Source organism: Pseudopodoces humilis, chromosome 11 (assembly GCF_049639895.1).
Source record: "Pseudopodoces humilis isolate 2021_Gansu_Grassland_sample_001 chromosome 11, ASM4963989v1, whole genome shotgun sequence".
Taxonomy (NCBI): Eukaryota; Metazoa; Chordata; class Aves; order Passeriformes; family Paridae; genus Pseudopodoces; species Pseudopodoces humilis.
The window spans coordinates 4,211,777-4,229,823 of NC_142210.1; the positions used below are offsets into that span (position 1 = coordinate 4,211,777).

The following is an 18,047-nucleotide window of genomic DNA, read 5'->3' on the forward strand; positions in this document are numbered from 1 at the left end:
GCTTCATTATCTTGTGGGAGAAGTTCTTCAGCAGGCAGACTGGCCAAGGTGGTTGGTGCTGGGAAAATCACCTGCCGTGTTTCTGTTTGAGTCATCCGAGCCTTCGCTTGTTGTTACTTGTTTCCCAAAGGGAAACAAATGGCTTTGGTTGTGGTGTGGGAGATGAAGTTAGGTCCCTCACGGAGCTGTCGAGGGTCTGGCCTCCAGCACATTTGCAAACTGACAGCAGCATTCAGGGGCTGCTCCCAGTGCCCAGCTGTGTCTCTGGGTGTGTTTGCTACAAGTTAGGATAACGTTTCTATCTCCAGTGTTTCATTGTGCTGATTAAGACTATGAGAAATGAGGGAAAGTTTCATCTTCTACCCTAATTCTTTGTATTTAGAGAGTTGTTCTTGTGTTGAGATGATGGAGCAGCTCTCCTATGAGGAAAGGCTGGGAGAGGTGGGAGTGTTCAGGCTGGAGAAGAGAAGGCTCTGGGGAGACATGAGAGCCCCTTCCAGTCCTAAAGGGGCTCCAGGACAGCTGGAGAGCAACTCTGGCCAAGGGCCTGGAGTGCCACCACTTCCCACTGCCAGAGGGCAGACTTAGATGGGATGTTGGGAAGGAATGTTTCCCTGTGAGTTTGGGGAGGCCCTGGCACAGGCTGCCCAGAGAAGCCATGGCTGCCCCATCCCTGGAATTGTTCCAGGGTTGGATGGGGCTTGGAGCACCCTGGTCTATTGGAAGGTGTTCCTGCCCATGGCAGGGGGTGGAATGAGATGAGCCTTGAAGTTCCTTCCAGCCCAAACCATTCTGGGATTCTGTTGTGGCATGTACAAAGCTTTGCCTTTCCTGCTGAGACTTTCTGGGATGAGGTATTCTGCAGATGCCATTGACGGTGTGCCCATGGGGCAGTGATCCAGCCAGCCTCCCCTCATTCCCAGTGTGTGCAATGCTCCTGGAAAGCGAGGCTGCCTTTCTCAGGGTGAGCTGTGCAGGGCTGACACTCTGCTTTTTAACCATAAAACCGTGTGAAGTTGAGCTGTCGTGTTTTGATGTGCAGAGACTGCACGTCCTTCTCTGCGGAAACTGCTGCTCCACTGTCCTGGATGCTCAGAGGTCAGTAATTAAAATAGACCGAGGGCTTTCTGAAGGTGAAGTTTTGGAGCACTGCCTGAGAAATGTGCTGATCTCACCCAGCTTCTGCAGCTCCGAGAGGAGCAGCTTCAAACAGGATTTCGGCTTGGTGAATTTCCAGATGTATTTCTCTTCTTTATCTCTGGCTATAAGAAGGAGAGAAAGGCTCCTGTGCAGTCTGTGATGTTCTTTGTGCCCTGCTTGAATTGTTTGGGTCTCACTGGCTGGTGTTTAGCCCATCTGGACAATAGCACAATAGATGGACTTTGGAAAAGTGCTGGAGCATATGAAGGTGGAGGCTTTTAAAGGAAACATGCAGTGACCTCAAGCCTTGTGGGGAGTTTACTGTTCTCATTACAACGTCCTTGATACTAACTGGGAGCAACCGCTGGAATTTTCTTGCCTGTGAAGGGGAAACCTGAACTCCTGTATTTAGTAGTTGTACCTTTTCAACTATTTTCTCCCCAAATCCCAACACAAATGTCTGACCATCTCTTTGGGATGCACAGCTGGACACACAGGACCTTGTACAGATGTTGGGCATTCAGCTGAAGGGCTGCAAGCCTGGGACTCAACTTCCCGTTGTGCAGTGTCATGACATATGCTGCATTCCCTGAACACCTGGCTGGTCCCCCTCTGTGTGCTGACCCCTTCTTCAAGCTTTGGTGGAAAGGGAAAGACTCTAGCAGCCCCTTTCCAGCTGCTGATCCTTGCTGTGAAGTGTCCAGTTGCAAATCTGTCTTTGCTAAAGATCTGGTGCCCTGCAAACTGTGCAGCTGCAGAGGTTGTGATATTTGAGCAGGTCAGGAAATGTTGCTGGGAAGGAGGAGGAAGGATTGTGGATAGCTTGATGTTTGAGTTGGATACATAGCAGGCTTAAGAACTGTCAAACCATAGAATATTCCTTGGAGCTTTAAAACCTTCCTGAGAACTTCAGAACTTATGTTAAGATCATATCAGTTACCTTTTCAAATCTGGACATTTGCAAGTTTGGGTAGTAGATGGGAAAGAAATCCTTCATTTCCCTGCTAAAGTTTGTTAGAGGAGAAGACTGCAGCAGTAATTTGTTAGGATATTTCTGTGCAAGCAGAATTGTTTTGCTTAGCTTGCTGAAGAATCACATCATGGGGTGGCAATGGGAACATGTGACCTGTGCAATCCTAAAAGTGGCTGGAACAGTCTTAAAGACTAATTCATACAAGTAACATACTTTAAATCTTGTGGGCTGGAGTTAAGGCAGTCTGATTCAAAATTTGATTTAGGAGCCTGTTGTCATCTTGATTGCTGGGGTTCCTGCTTAAACAGTAGCTGGTCTTAGTGGTGGTATCTGCTCAAGTGTTTTCTTGGACATTGGGAATTGGAATTCCAGGTCAAGGAACCCAGATTAGAAGGCTGAGATACTTCAGGAGGCCAAAGTGCCTTGAGTAACAGCAGGTTACTCTGTAGAAGCCAAAAGCGAGGCGTGCCCCATGGAGAGGGGTGGTTATTTTAGAGAATGGGGCTGACAGGAGCTTGTGGCCGTGTACTCCTTTGTCCTGCCTTAAATTCACATCACATTGCCACAGATTCTATTGCATTTGCTGTGAGAGATGTTTTCAATCTTTAACAGTTACAGAACATTCTGTCTTAGCTCTGCTTTAAATTTTAGAGATGGTTTGTTACAGAATTGGTGCCTGTAAAATCATGTGTGTCTTTTCCAGAATTCCCAGGCTACTTTAAAGTCTGTGTTTCCAAACACAGATCTACTGGAGCACAGCTCATCCGACTCCCCTGGTTTTTCCTCCCTGTTGTTTGTACCCTGTACACAACAGCTTAAGATGCCCTGATCCAAGGGCAGCCTGGGTTGCTGAGTTGTTCTGTCATGGTCTTGGAAGGGGATGGATTTTTAGGTACTGATGGATGGCATGGTGTGAAGGGAGCCAGCAAAAGAGACAAAAGTTTTGCTTGTCACCTTTGCATGAGCGCACCTGCACAGCTCTGTCTTCCTCACATTGTGGTGTGACACCTTAAAGGCTTCTGCTGGGTTTGGTGCCTCTTGAGGAGGGACTGAGCAAGATTTACTTCCCACCTTAAGGTGATCTGTCTTTTGTGTCTGTCTTTTCCCCTCAAAATTTATATTCTCTGCAAGATGATTTTAACCACTTTGCTAGATGGAAAAGAGGCCCTCAACATCAATGCTGTCACTGATGGTGCCTGTTCTGGGATATGGTGTAGCTGCCAGGTGAAGTTTTAGATGTTTTCTGCCCCAGGCAGAACCTGAAGCTGGTCTAACCTGGAAATCCAGCTGCTTTTCTGCCTGTGGAGCAGCTGGGAGCATGCCAGGGATAGGTCACTTCTGTGCCTCCCAGAGCTGATGGGTGCAGGGCACTGGGACCATTTCCTGCCAGCCCAGGGGCTTTGGGGGTGGGTGGGAGTCACTGGGCCACAGCAGCTCTGATTCTGTAGCTTTGTCTGGTTTTAAAAACAAAAAGAAAAGCTATCAAAGACCTGTGATTTCTCCTTTCTCTTTCCAGCTACTCTTACCTACGACACCCTCAGGTTTGAATATGAAGACTTCCCTGAGACCAAAGAGCCTGTTTGGATCCTTGGCCGGAAATACAGTGTTTTTACAGGTATTTTGTGTGCACAGTGCAATGTTTTAAGGCTCCAGAGGACTTTGTTAGTGTTGCAGTTGGGTTTTAGCTGCCACGCTTCTGTCTGTCTGGCCATTTCTGGAATATTTTTTGTGTGGAAAGTTACCATATGGAAATTGTTGGGCCATGTCATGAGGACAGGATGGTGGAGGCAGGATGTAGAACGATGGTTTGCTGGTTCATAATTTGCCTGTGGCCATAGTGTCTTTGAGTTGATTGCAGCTATTCTGGGGGAGAAAGGAAGTGCTTTGTGCACAGCAGTACTGCCCTGTTCCTCAGGCAGACTCTGCCTCTCTATGCCTGCAGACTGTGAGGAGCAGAATCCTGTGGGAGGATGAGTGGGAGGTGGATTTAGCTGTCTTGGTGCCCCCTCATGTGTGTGCTTTTCCATGCTGAACACTTTCCAGAGAAGGAAGAGATCCTGTTGGATGTGACCTCTCGGCTTTGGTTCACCTACAGAAAGAACTTCCCAGCTATTGGTATGTAGTCTGGAGGTCTGAAGACATCCTGGAAATGATCGTAATCCCGTTATCCTTAATAAACCAGTCCTCACAAACGTGACATCATTTCCATTCATTAGAGTCTGAAATGTGCTTCATCTAGTTGATAAGACAGACGTTTTGTTTACCTGATAATGAAAATTCCTCATCTCCTTTGGTAGGAGGGATAGCAGTGGTTTTTAAAAGGACACGAGGAGGAGTTGGGGAAGTCTGCTCTTTTTTTAGGCAACACGGGAGGATTTTTGTACTTCATCACATCCTACATTAGTCTAGTGTGAAATATTATTGAATTATGGTCTTGGGCTTGAAGTGGATTAAAATGATGAAACACAGAGAATGATACAGAAATTGCTGCCTTTGTGCATCTGCTCCAGACTCTGCGTGGGGGTTTTGCTTGTCTAGGGGGAGTTAGGTGCCTGAAGTGTCTGTTAAACACAGGAGCTGTAGTGATAGGAGTAATATTTCCCAGGGAACTCCAAGGAGGATGTCTTGGTTCCTTAAGGTATTCTGCATGGCCTCTTCTGGGGTTTGAGTTTGCTGTGCTGGGTGCAAGCAGTATCAGAGGAGATGTAAGAGCAGGTAAATGAGACTCCAAGGCCTACCCATGTCCCCCTTCTGTCACTTGTCATCCCCAGCAGTCAGTGGGAAAGGAACATGGCTCAGGTTTGGAAAAGAAACTTCTTCTAACTGGTCCTTCTGGCTTGTGCTGTTCTTTCCTGGCTGGGAAGTCCTCTGCCTCACAAGCTCTGAGACATCTTTGATGCAGTTTAATCCCTTTAAATTCACATTTGTGCATCATAGTTAAACATATGTTTGAGAACAAAGGGTTAGCACATGTTTAACTGGCTCACAGACACAATTTTGGTGTCCTTGTGAGTCATTAAAGGCTGTGGGGTGAAGACAGACACCATTTTCTGAGTAATTTTCCATTTACACTGTAGATATGATCTGCATGTCATATACAGTAAACCTTTTTCAGTATTTTTTTTCTCCCAGTCATCCCTGTTACTGTTTGTCCCTTCCCTCTGCTAGCCCTCTTAATTATTGTAAGGGTTAGGGAACTGTCTAATGCTAATTTTGTAGAGCATTATCACTTTTGGAATTTGTATGTGTTATGAATTACTGCTGAAATTATAGAAGACAACTGGTAACCATTGAGAATCTGATTAAATACTCCTCCAGGTGATTTTTCTCCTTGTTTAGGACCAAAAGAAGAAAGCAGCATTACAAAGACTTGCAGAAACTGTGCCCAGGCACAGATTACCCACTGTGATCACACTGAACATTTGATTTCTGTTATTTGTAGTAGCAGCCAGAGCTGCAGTGGAGGAGCAGCAGTTTCCTTTGGAAGGTCTGTCAGGGAAATGCTTTCAGCCTTGTGTCCTTTGTCTTAGACTTTCCAGCATGAGCTGATACCCAGCTTTCTCCAGCAATATGTAGGTTGTGTCTTTTCTTCACTGCTTGGGTAGGGTTTTTTTTTTTGGCTGGTGCCTTGTTTTTTTCTGGCCTGGCTACATTGTTCACTTTGAAATGTTATTTGTAGCCACTTCTGATGTGGGAATGCCCTGGGGACTGGTTTGTTCTGCATGATGAGTTGCCTTCTCAAGATGAGCCTTACAAGAGTCATCTTTGACAAATACCCTCTTGTAGAAATGTGTCTGAATTGGGCTGGGAGTCTGCATCCAGGCTCAAGGGCTATTATCCTGAGAAATTTAGCTCTCTTTTGGGTGGTTTGGATTTACCTTAGAATTTTTCCCCTTTCAGTTAGCGTTAGAGGAGTTTATTTATTTGTTTTTAAGGGATGCCACTAAGTTACTCATCAATAATCACATTTTTGGTTCTCAGTCTTGGGTGTGTGAGCTAAGCTAGCCCTCATTTCTGCCTCGTTTCTTGGTGAATTGCTGCCCATTCATTCTTCTCCCTCTTGGCACTGTCTCCCCATTCATTCCCTGTTTATTTTCCATCCTTGTTTCCAGGAGGAACTGGTCCCACCTCTGACACGGGCTGGGGCTGCATGCTGCGCTGTGGCCAGATGATCTTTGCTCAGGCCTTGGTCTGCAGGCATTTGGGAAGAGGTAAACCAGTGCACAGCCCACACTGTGACTTCCAGGGCCATGTGCTCCCATGAGTGCAATACTTGGAGGAACAGAGATAACAAGGACACAGCTGGGAATTGCTGAGGGCTCTGTTTTTCCTCACTCTTCTCAAGTTCAGGGCTTTTGAGAGAATAGTCTTCTTGGAAATCTCTGGGGATGCTTGAATTTTCTCATTTTATATTTGTTTATTTGCTTTTCCATGGGTGATGGTACTTTATCCCAACTGTAAGAGAGTTTTCTGTTATTTTAAAATTAGCCCTTTGCTGTTGGGAATGCCTCAGATGCTTATAATAATGTGACTGTGAAAATTGAGTTGGTCAATAGACAGGAAGGGAATTGCAGCTTGCAGACTCTGGTTTCTAATAAATACCATGTTTATTTCATATATCCCTTGTCTGTCCTAGACTGGAGATGGATAAAAGGGAAGAGGCAGATGGATAATTACTTCAATGTTCTTAATGCCTTCATTGACAAAAAAGACAGCTACTACTCCATTCACCAGATAGGTAAGAAGAAAAATGCTCAGATGTAGCAAATGGGCTAAGGAAGGCTCTCACCTTGATACAAACTTCCCTGAAAAATCAGAGAAGCAGCCTGTTCTAGTGTTTCCTGTGGGGTGAACAGAACTCAGCTCATTGGGGTGGTCTAGTGATCAAACACTGGGTAAAGCTTCTTCTGAAGCAACATTGCCCTTTGAACTTCTGTGCTGCTGCATTTTGAGGAAAAGATTTGCTCTGCAGTCCTTCAGGCTGTGCTTCTTACCCCCATGAAACATTAAATACTGCTGATTCAATAAAGTTTCCAAGTGAGAGTTCTTCCCTATTAAATACAAGCCTGATTAGGAAGGGATGCAGTGTGGGTGAAATTATTGACTACATTATTCTGGTTTTTTGTTGTGATGCAGCCCAGATGGGAGTCGGGGAGGGAAAATCCATAGGCCAGTGGTACGGACCAAACACGGTCGCGCAGGTGCTCAAGTAAGTGCTGCCCTTTTCCTTTTCTCTCTTCAGTCAGGCTGTGGGGCTGGTTGGTGTGTGGTACCTCTGAGCTGACAGGGTTCTGCCTGGTTTTGGAGCGTGGGCTGCCTTTAATAACTCCCTCCCTCCTCTCACCATTCTCCCCTTGTGTCAGTAGATGAGCAGGTGGCTCCCTGGAATAGGCTGGAATTGCCTAACAGCAGCTTTCCCAGGTCAAAGCACATTTCACAGCACAATGGATAACAGCAGTCTCTCCTAAGCCAGTTTCTCCTCTCTGCTATACCACCATCTTTGCCTTGTAGTTGTACTAATCCTTCATTACTTGTTTTTCATGTTCCTCTAGAAAACTTGCAACTTTTGATACATGGAGTTCCCTGGCAGTACACATAGCCATGGACAACACAGTGGTGATGGAAGAAATCCGTAAGTGTCACATGGAGGTAGAATGTGGTATATCCTGGGCAGCAAGAGCCCAGAAAAAATCTGGAGAGCACAAGCATGAAGTTATGTGTTGTCTTTGAGAAATTGCTCCCTGTGAAAGTGGTGAGGCCCCGACACAGATTGCCCAGAGAAGCTGTGGCTGCCCCATCCCTGGAAGTGTCCAAAGCCAGGTTGGATGGAGCTTGGAGCAGTCTGGGATAGTGGAAGGTGTCCCTGCCCATGGCAGGGGAAGGAATGAGATGGGCTTTAAGGTCCTTCCAACCCCAGTCATTCTGGGATTCTTTGGTATGTTACAATTAAAGGCAAAGTATGCAGTGTTGAGACATTTTAAAGTCAAACCAGGTGTCGTACATACAACTGAAGGTATGTGCTGATGCCCTTGGCTTAAACAAAGGCCAGTTTTAAAACAGAAATTGTATTATCTTTCATCTTTAGCCTGCAAATATCACTTCTAGAGCTGAAGCATGCTGGCTATGAGGCTTGAGTGTGCTGCAGGCTGTGTCTGTCTGGCACTGGCAATTCAGCACTGATGCTGCTTCAAGTGACATGTCTGTACAACTTGTCATGGGCAGGGATGTGTGTGCTTCTTTACCTGAAACGTGGATCATAATGTACCTGTTCAGGGCCTGAAAGTCACTGTGAATGGGTCTGATGTGTTACATGTTTGTAGGTTTGTGTTTGATACCTTGTGCCTCAAACATTGTGGATAATAATAATAATGTTGTTTCATACATCTGTTAATTCCATCACTGATAGGGTTCAGCCAAAGGTTCACAGGAAATGCCTTTTCTTACTGCAGTGAAGAAACATAAATCTTTATCCCTTCTGTGTCAGTGTTCCATGACTCAGCTGGGCCTGAGATGGAGGAGAATCCAAGACGGTTAAAGCCAGTACTTGTCAGCAGCAGCTGCAGCAGGAGAGGTGTCATGTCAGATCTGTTGCAATATGTTTGCAGTAAATGGTTTGGATCCAGCTGGGAAGCTTTAGGCAGGTTCTGCTCTGCTGTGGCACCACAGAACTGCAAAGTCTGCCAGATAGCAAGGTGAATTTAGCCTGTGCCAAGCTCTCTGCTGCTTAAACTGCAGGTAAATATGTTCATACATGGTGCAGGATTGCCACATGCTTTGCCTGATGAGGAAACCTGCAGTGACACCCCCTTCAGCAACAGCCCTGGCTTGGCAGCTGGTCAGATCATCTGGACAGGCGGGCTACTGCAACAAAAAACCTGCTTTAACAGGAGAAATTGCTACAGATAATGACTTTGAGTTTCTCCAGGGCCTCTGGTAACTCTTTCTGTGCATGGGATGCACACATACATCTTCTCTCTCCTTGAGGAACAGTATATGGAGGAACTGCTAACATCTGTGCAGGTTGTGTCTCCTCCTGAGGCTTTAGATCAAAGTCCTATTTCTACTAAATTTGAGTGTAATACTGTCCTCACTCAGCTGGGTTTGAATCCCTCAGTGGTGAACAAATACCCAGCTGAAAGTGCAAATGGCTGGTGATTAAGGTGTTTGTTTACATCATGTCCTACCTGCTAGGGTGTCCTGGCATTCAGTTTAGGCTGGGAATAAATTAAATGAGTCTCTGTAATTCTGTCCAACTGCCTTGGCTTCATGATTCTTTAATCATGCTGTGGGTTTCTTTGGGGTTTGGGTTGTTGTTTTGTTTTTGTTTTTTTTTTTCACATACCCAGCAAGTAATTAAATTGGCCAGTGAGACAGGTAGGCTTGGAGCTGTTTCTGGACCAGAATTTACATAATCTGGGTGCGTTACAGCCTGGCTATGTGTTTGTCAAGCCTTTAGGATGAGGATGCAGAGTGCTTATGTCATGTGTATGCCCTAAGGAGTTCTGCTGCCCCATATCTTAGAGGCAGAGCTCATGCTGAAATTGCAGAATTTAATGACCATACTGCTTTAGGTCTGTAAAGTAGCTTGTGAATGATCCCAAATAAAATTTATGAAGGTTTTTGTGACCTTTGGGAAAGTTATAACTACTCTAGACAGGTACCATGTCTGTATCTTGCTACAGAAGTTACAGGTGAAAATTTCCTGTGTTAACTCACAATGCTGTCCTCACTCAGTTCATTCCTATCCTCTGTGAACTCCTCTGGAGCTGGACACTCCAGAACTTTCCTCTTTCTGCCTATAGGCTTTGTGAACTCAGGACAGTTGCTAATCAATTGACCTGCTAATCAACTCGTTTGTTGGCACAGGTGATTGCTGCTCATATTTCAGGAAGAATTTGCATTTTTGCTGTCCATTGAGTACAAGGTGCTTGGTGTGAGCTCAGCTGAGGCTGAGCCCTGCAGCAGCCTTGCACACACACATCACACAACCCCAGCACTCGACCTCTTCAAGCTTTTCATGGCTTTAAGTGCTGTAGGCTTTTGGTAAAGAGCAGTTGTTGATGACAACATTCAGAGGAATGACTCAAGGTCTGGAAATGGAGTCCTGATGCTTTGTGCTCCTGTTCCCTTTCCCCAGGGAGGTTGTGCCAGGCCAGCGTGCCATGTGCTGGAGCTGCAGCATGCCCTGCCTTGGAGTCAGATGTGCTCTACAATGGGTGCCCAGAGGATGTGGGGCTCAGAGAGAGGCTCACCCTGTGGAAACCACTGGTGCTGCTGATACCTCTCCGCCTCGGGCTCACAGAGATCAATGAAGCCTATATTGAAACACTAAAGGTAGGGAATCTGGAGCTGAATTCCTGCTGGGGTGATGCTTAAGGATCCTGTTGTGAATTAAGTAATTACTCAGAAGTTGTTGCAAAAGAAAAATATATTTAGAGACAATCCTTGTCAGAGGTCAGGATATAGGTTCTTGTAAGCTGCAGTCAGGAAAATGGGGGACTTGAGGGGTTAGGCCTTTTTTGGATGGGGTATTTCTTCTTCTTTTGAGGATCTTACTTCACAGCTTAAATCTCAGTCCCTCTTTGTGTGCAGATGGTACCAACCTGCTGAAGCCTTTGTTCAGCACAACTTGGTGGTAACCTGAGTGTTAGTTAATACAGTGTTGCACACTCCCTGTGGCTCAGATGCTGAAGTTTGTGCTGCAGACTGAGGTTAAGAGCTGTCAGGTGGTTGCAGGCTGGAGTATTGAGAAGCTGCAGAATTTATGGTGTGCATAAGACAGAGGGTACAATGCTAGCAAGCTCTGAGCTTGGATAAGAGACTTTCAGATTCAAATTTGTGGGAGGTTACTTCCCTTAACTCAGTACATAATGCTTGGCTGCTCCAGGTGGATAAGGAACTTAAACGGTTTCCTGAATGATTGTTCCCTCCTGAGAGCACTATTGCAACCTGATGACAGCTCCAGGGATCAGCAGAGCCAGAACTTGCCCATACCAAGTCCTGGAGTAGTGCAGCTTCTTTAATTTGGTCCACCTGTCTAATCCTGTCAGCACTTAAAAGTGCTTTTGAGCTGCTTCCATGTTCCTAGAAAGCCCTGTGTTGTAGCCTGATGGAGATTTTCTCCAGAAATGGCTGGTTTTGCTACTAGAGTTGCTTATTTTCCATGTCCCTGTCCCTCTTTCCCACTGCATTTCTGGATGTTTGCCTTTGTTCCCACCTGCTGTTTCACTGTCTGTCTGTCAGCTGTGTGTTTTCCGTGTTGCTTTTCCAGCACTGCTTCATGATGCCCCAGTCCCTGGGAGTGATTGGAGGGAAGCCAAACAGTGCTCACTACTTCATTGGCTATGTAGGTGAGTGCCCAGAGGACTGCTAAGACTGTCCATATAATCTCCCCCATGGCTAAAAAATGCTTGTGGGGTGGTATAGTTCTCCTGTTTAGCCTGTGGTGCATGCTGCAGGGTTCTGCTTTCCTGCTGGAAGCATGGAAGGCTGCTGTGGGCTGAACTTCTCACCTGAGTGATGCAGATTTGAACAGTGGCCATAAATTTCCACTGCGTAACACTAATCGGGTCTGTGGAGTGCATAGAGCCTGCTTCCTGCATTTGGAGCTGACCTCCCTCTGTGGCTTGAATGGATTTAACTGTTCTTTAGGTGTTCCTCAAATTCTTACATGTACAAATGTACAATGTACAAATTCTTATTAATCTCCTTCTTCCCTCTGGTTTCCTCTCTGCCAGAGACTTCAGGTTATTTGTGCTTTAGATTTCTTGGGTCTATTTGAGCTCTACCCAGGAAGGGATGAGCAGGAGCAGTACCCAAATAGTGCCTGTGCCTCAATCCCTGTGCCTGTGCCTCAATGGATGTCACAGTGGAGTGGCCACTGTGGTTGTGCTGGCAGCTGTGCCTGGCTGAGAAGCATTTGGGGAGGTAGCTGAAAGCAAAATGTTCCTGGAATGTGGATTCCTCTGTGTGGTTATTAGAGCTGGCTTGGCCATTGCTCTTCCTCCTCTTTCACCACTTGTCCACTTCTGGCATGGTTCTTCCTGTTGATCTGTCCCTGCCTCTCTGCCCAGGTGAGGAACTCATTTACCTGGATCCCCACACCACGCAGCCGGCGGTGGATCCCAGCGACAGCGGCTGCCTCCCCGACGAAAGCTTCCACTGCCAGCACCCTCCGTGCAGGATGAGCATCGCCGAGCTCGACCCCTCCATTGCCGTGGTGTGTCCTGTTCCCCCTGTTCCCCATCACCCCAGGAGCAGTGCTGGGGGCCCTCTGTTCCACAGGGAGCTGGCAGAAGCAGTGCTGATGGGCTGGGTACTCTGCAGTGCTCTCAGCAAGTGCTGCCCTGGGTTTTGGTGACACTGGTAAAGCAGCTCCTCACAGGGAGTGGCTTGTCCCAGGGAAGTCCCCCTTGCATGGCAGTTAAATACCATTCCTCATGGAGCAGTGCATTCTCTCAGGTTAAGGTTGGGCTTTGATTCCAGCCTTTTGAGGGGCAGATCTGAATCCATTCTTGAATCCATATGATGATGCACCATGGCTTGTTTTCTGTTGAAGCTGAGATGCCTGCCCTGTGTTTCCATAGGGTTTTCCTTCTGCAGTAAAGAAAAAATTGATGATTCTAGCACTTGGATAGCCTGGTCACATCAAGCCTTTGGAGTGTTTAGTTTAACAGGGCATGTGAGGCACATTTTTAAAGCAAGGCAGTCAGGAGTAGTAACTCTTCCCAGTCCTGATCATGTTGCTTACATGGTGTTGATACAGGGCCTTAAGTCCAAAATAATCAATCTAAAATATAGAAAGTCTTTTTGTCTTTTTCTCTTTTTTTTTTCTTTTTTTTTTGTTTTGGTTTTTTTTTTTTTGTTTTGTTTTGTTTTTTTTTTCTTCCCCAGGGCTTTTTCTGCAACACAGAGGCAGATTTTAATGACTGGTGCCAGCAAATCAAAAAGGTTTGTGTTTATAGATCTGGTCAGACATTGGAACAGGCTGCCCGGGGAGGTGGTGGAGTCCCCATCCCAGGAAATGTTCAAAATGCATGTGCATGTGGCACTTGGGGACATGGTTTAGGGGTGATGTTGGCAGTGCTGGGGGAATGGTTGGACTTGAAAATCTTGGACTTACTTTCCAGTTTCCCTCTCTCTCTCTGATTCTCTGTCCCTGAGCAAGGAATATCAAGTATTGTTTTGTTTCCAAACCACTACACAGAGACCATGTTCTCTGCAGCATGATTCCATTTTAAGCACATTAAAATAGTTTAATAAACTACCCAAAGGAGCATAGCTCTGAAATCCTGTTGATGATGTGATTCAAAAGCTTTGAAAAACATTTTTCCAGCTACAGTGAAATCTCAACAGATCATTATTATCCCTGAAGTGCACCAGCAGTGCAGAGCTGTTGGTTCTCATGGCTCTGCTCTGTCTCCACAGCTGTCCCTGGTCAGAGGAGCGCTGCCCATGTTTGAGCTGGTGGAACGCCAGCCCTCACACTTCTCCAACCCTGACGTCCTGAATCTCACACCAGGTGAGGCCACACAGAGAGGGAGAGCTGAGGGTGAGCCAGTCCCTCTGGGTTTCTGGGAATCATGTGGAATTACATAATGACTTCTAGTATGTCCCTATTCCACCTGGAATTTAACCTGGAGCTCTTGAGTCAGTTGATGTAGTTCTTCAGCTTTCAGCTACAGGTCTGCAGATGCCACAGTGTCTCAAGATGATTTTTAGAACAATCTGTGAATGGTGATGGTGATGATGATGAGCAGAAGGACAAACAAGCTCACAGGCTGTCATGGCAGTGTGACTCTGGTTTCTGAAGGGATGCTTGGAGGAATCAAAAGTGTCCAGTGAAAAGGCTGAAAACAGTCTGTAGGTAACGAAAATGCTTCAGGACAGGCCTGGTCACACTTAGTTGCAGCATAAGGCACTCCTTCCTGGCATGTACCACTACCAGTGGGAAAAAGGACAAGTGCTGGGCACTAATCTTGCCTGTCAGGCTCTGCTTATCACATTAATAACATGAGCAAACAGTGCAGGAGATAAAGCCATTGCCTGCTTCTGCCAAGAGCAGTGAGTGTGTGTGGGCAAGCCTACCCTGTAACCAGGCATTGGATGGCCCCCTGGCAACCTGCACTTCTAGTCTCCCTCTCTCTCTCTCTGCCCTCCTTCCTTTAAAGCTTTCATTATCACTCTGTCCTTTGCTGTTAAGAGTGCTCAATTCCCTTAAACTGTCAATTGATCCTTGCCTTAATTGTCCTTAATGTTGTCTTTCCTACTCCTAAAAATATTTTTGTAATGGACTACTTGTCCTTCTCCCTCATCCCTGGCTGCAGAGCCTCTCCCATCTGCCAAGGCCATTTAATTTCTGTTAGTCCTGTCTCTCACTAGAAGGAGTAATTGAACTTTGAGCCCCTTTCAGGGCCTAAATGGGTAGCAAGAAAGCTGTAGAGGGTACACAGTGTCAGGACAAGTGGGAATGGCTTCCCACTGCTAGAGGGCAGGGATAGACAGGATATTGAAAAGAAATACCCTGTGAGAGAGAGGTGGGACCCTGGCACAGGTTGCCCAGAGAGCCTATGGCTGCCCCATCCCTGGAAGTGTCCAAGACTAGGTTGGACAGGGCTTGGAGCAGCCTGGGATAGTGGAAGGTGTCCCTGCCCATGGCAGGGGGCCAGGACTGGATGATCTTTAAGGTCCCCTCCAACCCAAATCATTCTGGGATTCTGTAACTGTCCAGCCTGAAGTAATAAAGGTTTCTCCTTTACTTCCCCCTGTGTTAAAGTTGCTTCCTTCCTCTTTAAGTGTGAGCTCCTTCTTCACCATATAGTTTGAAGGGTGGAGAGGTGGGATCAACTAGTGAACTGTACTAGTTACTTTTGATTAGAGTGCATATTGTAATTCCATTCCTTAACAGTTGCACCAAAAACAACTATAGCAGAAACAATTCTCTAATACATAGAGGTAAATGTATCTCCTAATTGGGACAGAATTTTTTTCTGGGTATTAGTCCAGACCTGGGCAAGTTCTCCTGTTTTGAGCCTGAGGCAGAACAATCTCCTGCTAATGCAGAGCTGGGGGCACAGGAAGGTTGTACAAAACAGTGGCAGCAGAAATGTGTTTGGATATGTGAAAGATGACATGCTTCTGTGCTCCATGTAATTTTCTCCAGTGCATTTTCCATACCACTGGCATGTTCTTATCCTCCTCAGAGCCCTCACTCGGGTTTGTCACCGAGTCTTGGAACTTTTAGGCACTTGGCACTCAAACTGTAATGCCCTCCAGCTGCTGGTCTCTGTGCTGACAGTCACAGCATCCCACTGAGGCAGCGCTTTCTTTTTCTCTTCCAGACTCCTCTGATGCCGACAGATTGGAAAGGTTCTTTGACTCGGAAGATGAAGACTTTGAAATCCTGTCCCTTTGAAAACAAATAGGAAACTGACTCTGCAAATTTGTGTATGTGTGGGGAGAAGGGGGGAGGGAAGCTCCTTCGAGAGCCTGGGGCTACCGGTTTTCATAGGCGCTTGCTGCCATCCCTGCCTCCCGTCCATCCTGGCATTCCGTGCAGCCTTGGAGCGGAGCGCGCAGTGTCTGCAGTGGGATGAAGAACCAAGAGAGTCTTACAGCCTTACTGGCTGCAGTTGGAATTTCTCAGCAGCAAAAAGTTGCTGGAAGTGGATGCAGTGGTGCTTAGGAGTTCAAAGCCTATCTGTTACATCAGCAGGTCAGCTGGGCCTTCTGGGGGAGGCATGGAAATCGTTAGAGCGCTGAATCCTTTCATGGGGACTCCCCTCTGAAGCTTAAGTAGAGCCCACCCATCATTTAGCAGGAGAAACATCCAGTTTCTGCCTTTAGCAGCTTCCCTTCTCACTGGCCAACCTGGACTGCAGCTCACAATGCCAGGGAACAGCAGCCACGTCCCACAGACAGCTGTGAAGGCTCCGGAGTGCAGGTCCCTACGGTACAACTCCTGTTCATGCTCTGCAGGACACTCAGCACTACCTCTCCTGTTCACACCCTATGGAAAGGGAATTGAGGGAACTTCTAAGTGACTGGGAATTCAAAAAGTAAAGTGTGGAGCAGTCCTGTGCTGCTGGGGAGCATCTCAATCCCAGTTTAAATAACAGAAGGAATGGAAAAATAGAAAATGCATGTTAAGTGAGTCAATCCATGTGCTTCTACAATGGAATAGTCTCTACAGCAAGTACCTTCAGGAAAGCTGCTTTGAACAGAAAACTGAATTCCACAGCTCCGGAAAAGAGAGTCCAGAGCTGGGAGAGCTGAAACAGGGCAGCAGAGATCTGCCAGGCATGTGCCAGGCTTCTTCTGCTTGTCCCCCAGTGTGCTGGCATGGCGACTAGGGAGTGGTGTTGTCCTGCCAAAAACCCAAGCTGTAAAACCTCTTGAGGTGCCCTGGGTGGATTGGTCAATACCTCCTCCAGCTACTCCTGTCAGACATTCCCTTTCCAAAGCAGAAGAGGTGCCTGAAGGTCGAGTAGGTTTCCGAGCTGTGTCGGTACCTTGCCTCTGCCAGCTCCCCTCCCTGTGGAGTGTGCCCAGAGGTGCTGTAGGAGTTAACCTGGAGAAACCTCTGTCAGGTAACCATCCCAAGAGCAGAATGCCTTGAAAAGATTCAAATATACTGGAAATTTTAGCTATTTTAAGATGGTAGCTCTGCCTAGGGCCCTTTACCACAGAGTGAAAGGTAAGTCATGGAGGAGAGCTGTCTCCATGCACACTGCAAGGGAAGTTGCTGCCGTAGTTTCCTTGGTGCGTGCTGCACACTTCAACCCTGTTTACAAGGCTTTGGTTTGTGCATTCAGGCTTGGAACCTGTCAGATGATGGTGGTGTGCCCAAGGGTGGTACCACCAGGCTAGAAATGACCTGTTTCCCCCGTGACTGACCTACTGATGCTCTAATTGTCCTTGCGATACCCGAAAGCAGAGGTTTGAACTGGGAACCACAATGCTTCTGTCACTAAATTATTATTTGCTGCTTTCTGCCTGCTTCTCCTCTTTTCTCTTGTAGTCAGGGGAAGAGGCAGCAGAGGAAGTGGGGCTGTGCTCCATTCATCTGCTTTCAATTTCTATCTGAATAAACAGATCTAAAATCTTTGCCTGTCCTGATGTCCTTGCGCACATTGAAGGCAGTGGTGGGTAGTATGCAGTACCCCACAAGAGTCCAGGGTGTAGAGGGGCTCCAAGGGAGCTGGAGAAGGGCTTTGGACAAGGGCCTGGAGGGACAGGACAAGGGGAAATGGCTTCCCACTGTCAGAGGGCAGGGGTAGGTGGAATACTAGGAAGAAATTCTTCCCTCAGAGGATGGTGTGGCCCTGGCACAGAGTGCCCAGAGAAGCTGTGGCTGCCCCATCCCTGGAAGTGTCCAAGGCCAAGCTGGGCAGGACTTGGAGCAACCTGGGATAGTGGAAGGTGTCCCTGCCCATGGAAAAATGATCCTTAAGATTCCTTTCCAACAAAAATTTGTGTAGAACACAAATTCTACTGTTTATTTCATGTTCATGGTTTTATGTTTAGGGACAGCTCTGCCAGACAAGATTTTACCTGAGTGTTGACACAACCCCAGTAACAGAGCTACGCTCAGATCTTCAACAGGTTTTTCTGGCTTTTCAGTGTGTTGTCTTGTCCCAGTGTTACTGTCAGGGCCATTGCAGGGGCTCACCTTCACCAGTGCCGGGCAGCTGTGGAGGGAAGGCAGCAGCTTTTGCCATTGTAGCTGATGTTTGTATTAGCAATTTTGTTTTAAATATTTAACTTCCTCTCCCTGCTCATGAATCGGTTCAGTCTGCCTCTCTGAGTTAGAAAGGATTTAGTCTGTGGAGATCAGAGCAGTCCACCATACTGGAAGGTGAGTCACACATCCAGCAGAGACCTGAACTCTCCTGGCCATGCCCATCTCCCAGTGCCCGTTGCCAATGATTAACAT

The 18,047-nt window shown here is 46.9% G+C and overlaps 1 protein-coding gene across 1 annotated transcript; it reads left to right on the plus strand.

Annotated features, from left to right (window-relative positions):
• Nucleotides 1–3,629: 3,629 nt before the first annotated feature.
• Nucleotides 3,630–17,218, plus strand: ATG4B (autophagy related 4B cysteine peptidase). Its single transcript, XM_005529503.3, has 12 exons — nucleotides 3,630–3,728; nucleotides 4,157–4,228; nucleotides 6,226–6,324; nucleotides 6,750–6,851; nucleotides 7,250–7,322; nucleotides 7,666–7,745; nucleotides 10,251–10,447; nucleotides 11,385–11,463; nucleotides 12,187–12,332; nucleotides 13,007–13,063; nucleotides 13,541–13,634; nucleotides 15,454–17,218. Exons 3-12 carry the CDS (start codon nucleotides 6,264–6,266, stop codon nucleotides 15,525–15,527), a joined length of 963 nt encoding a protein of 320 aa, XP_005529560.2. The 5' UTR covers nucleotides 3,630–3,728; nucleotides 4,157–4,228; nucleotides 6,226–6,263; the 3' UTR covers nucleotides 15,528–17,218.
• The last annotated feature ends 829 nt before the right edge of the window (nucleotides 17,219–18,047 follow it).

Bases quoted from the DNA above. Each gene is read 5' to 3' on its own strand.
- ATG4B (XM_005529503.3), top strand. From the start codon at position 6,264: ATGCTGCGCTGTGGCCAGATGATCTTTGCTCAGGCCTTGGTCTGCAGG. The intron at 7,746-10,250 runs GTAAGTGTCACA...CCCTTTCCCCAG, and splicing joins AGTGGTGATGGAAGAAATCC to GGAGGTTGTGCCAGGCCAGC. The intron at 12,333-13,006 runs GTGTGTCCTGTT...TTTCTTCCCCAG, and splicing joins TCGACCCCTCCATTGCCGTG to GGCTTTTTCTGCAACACAGA.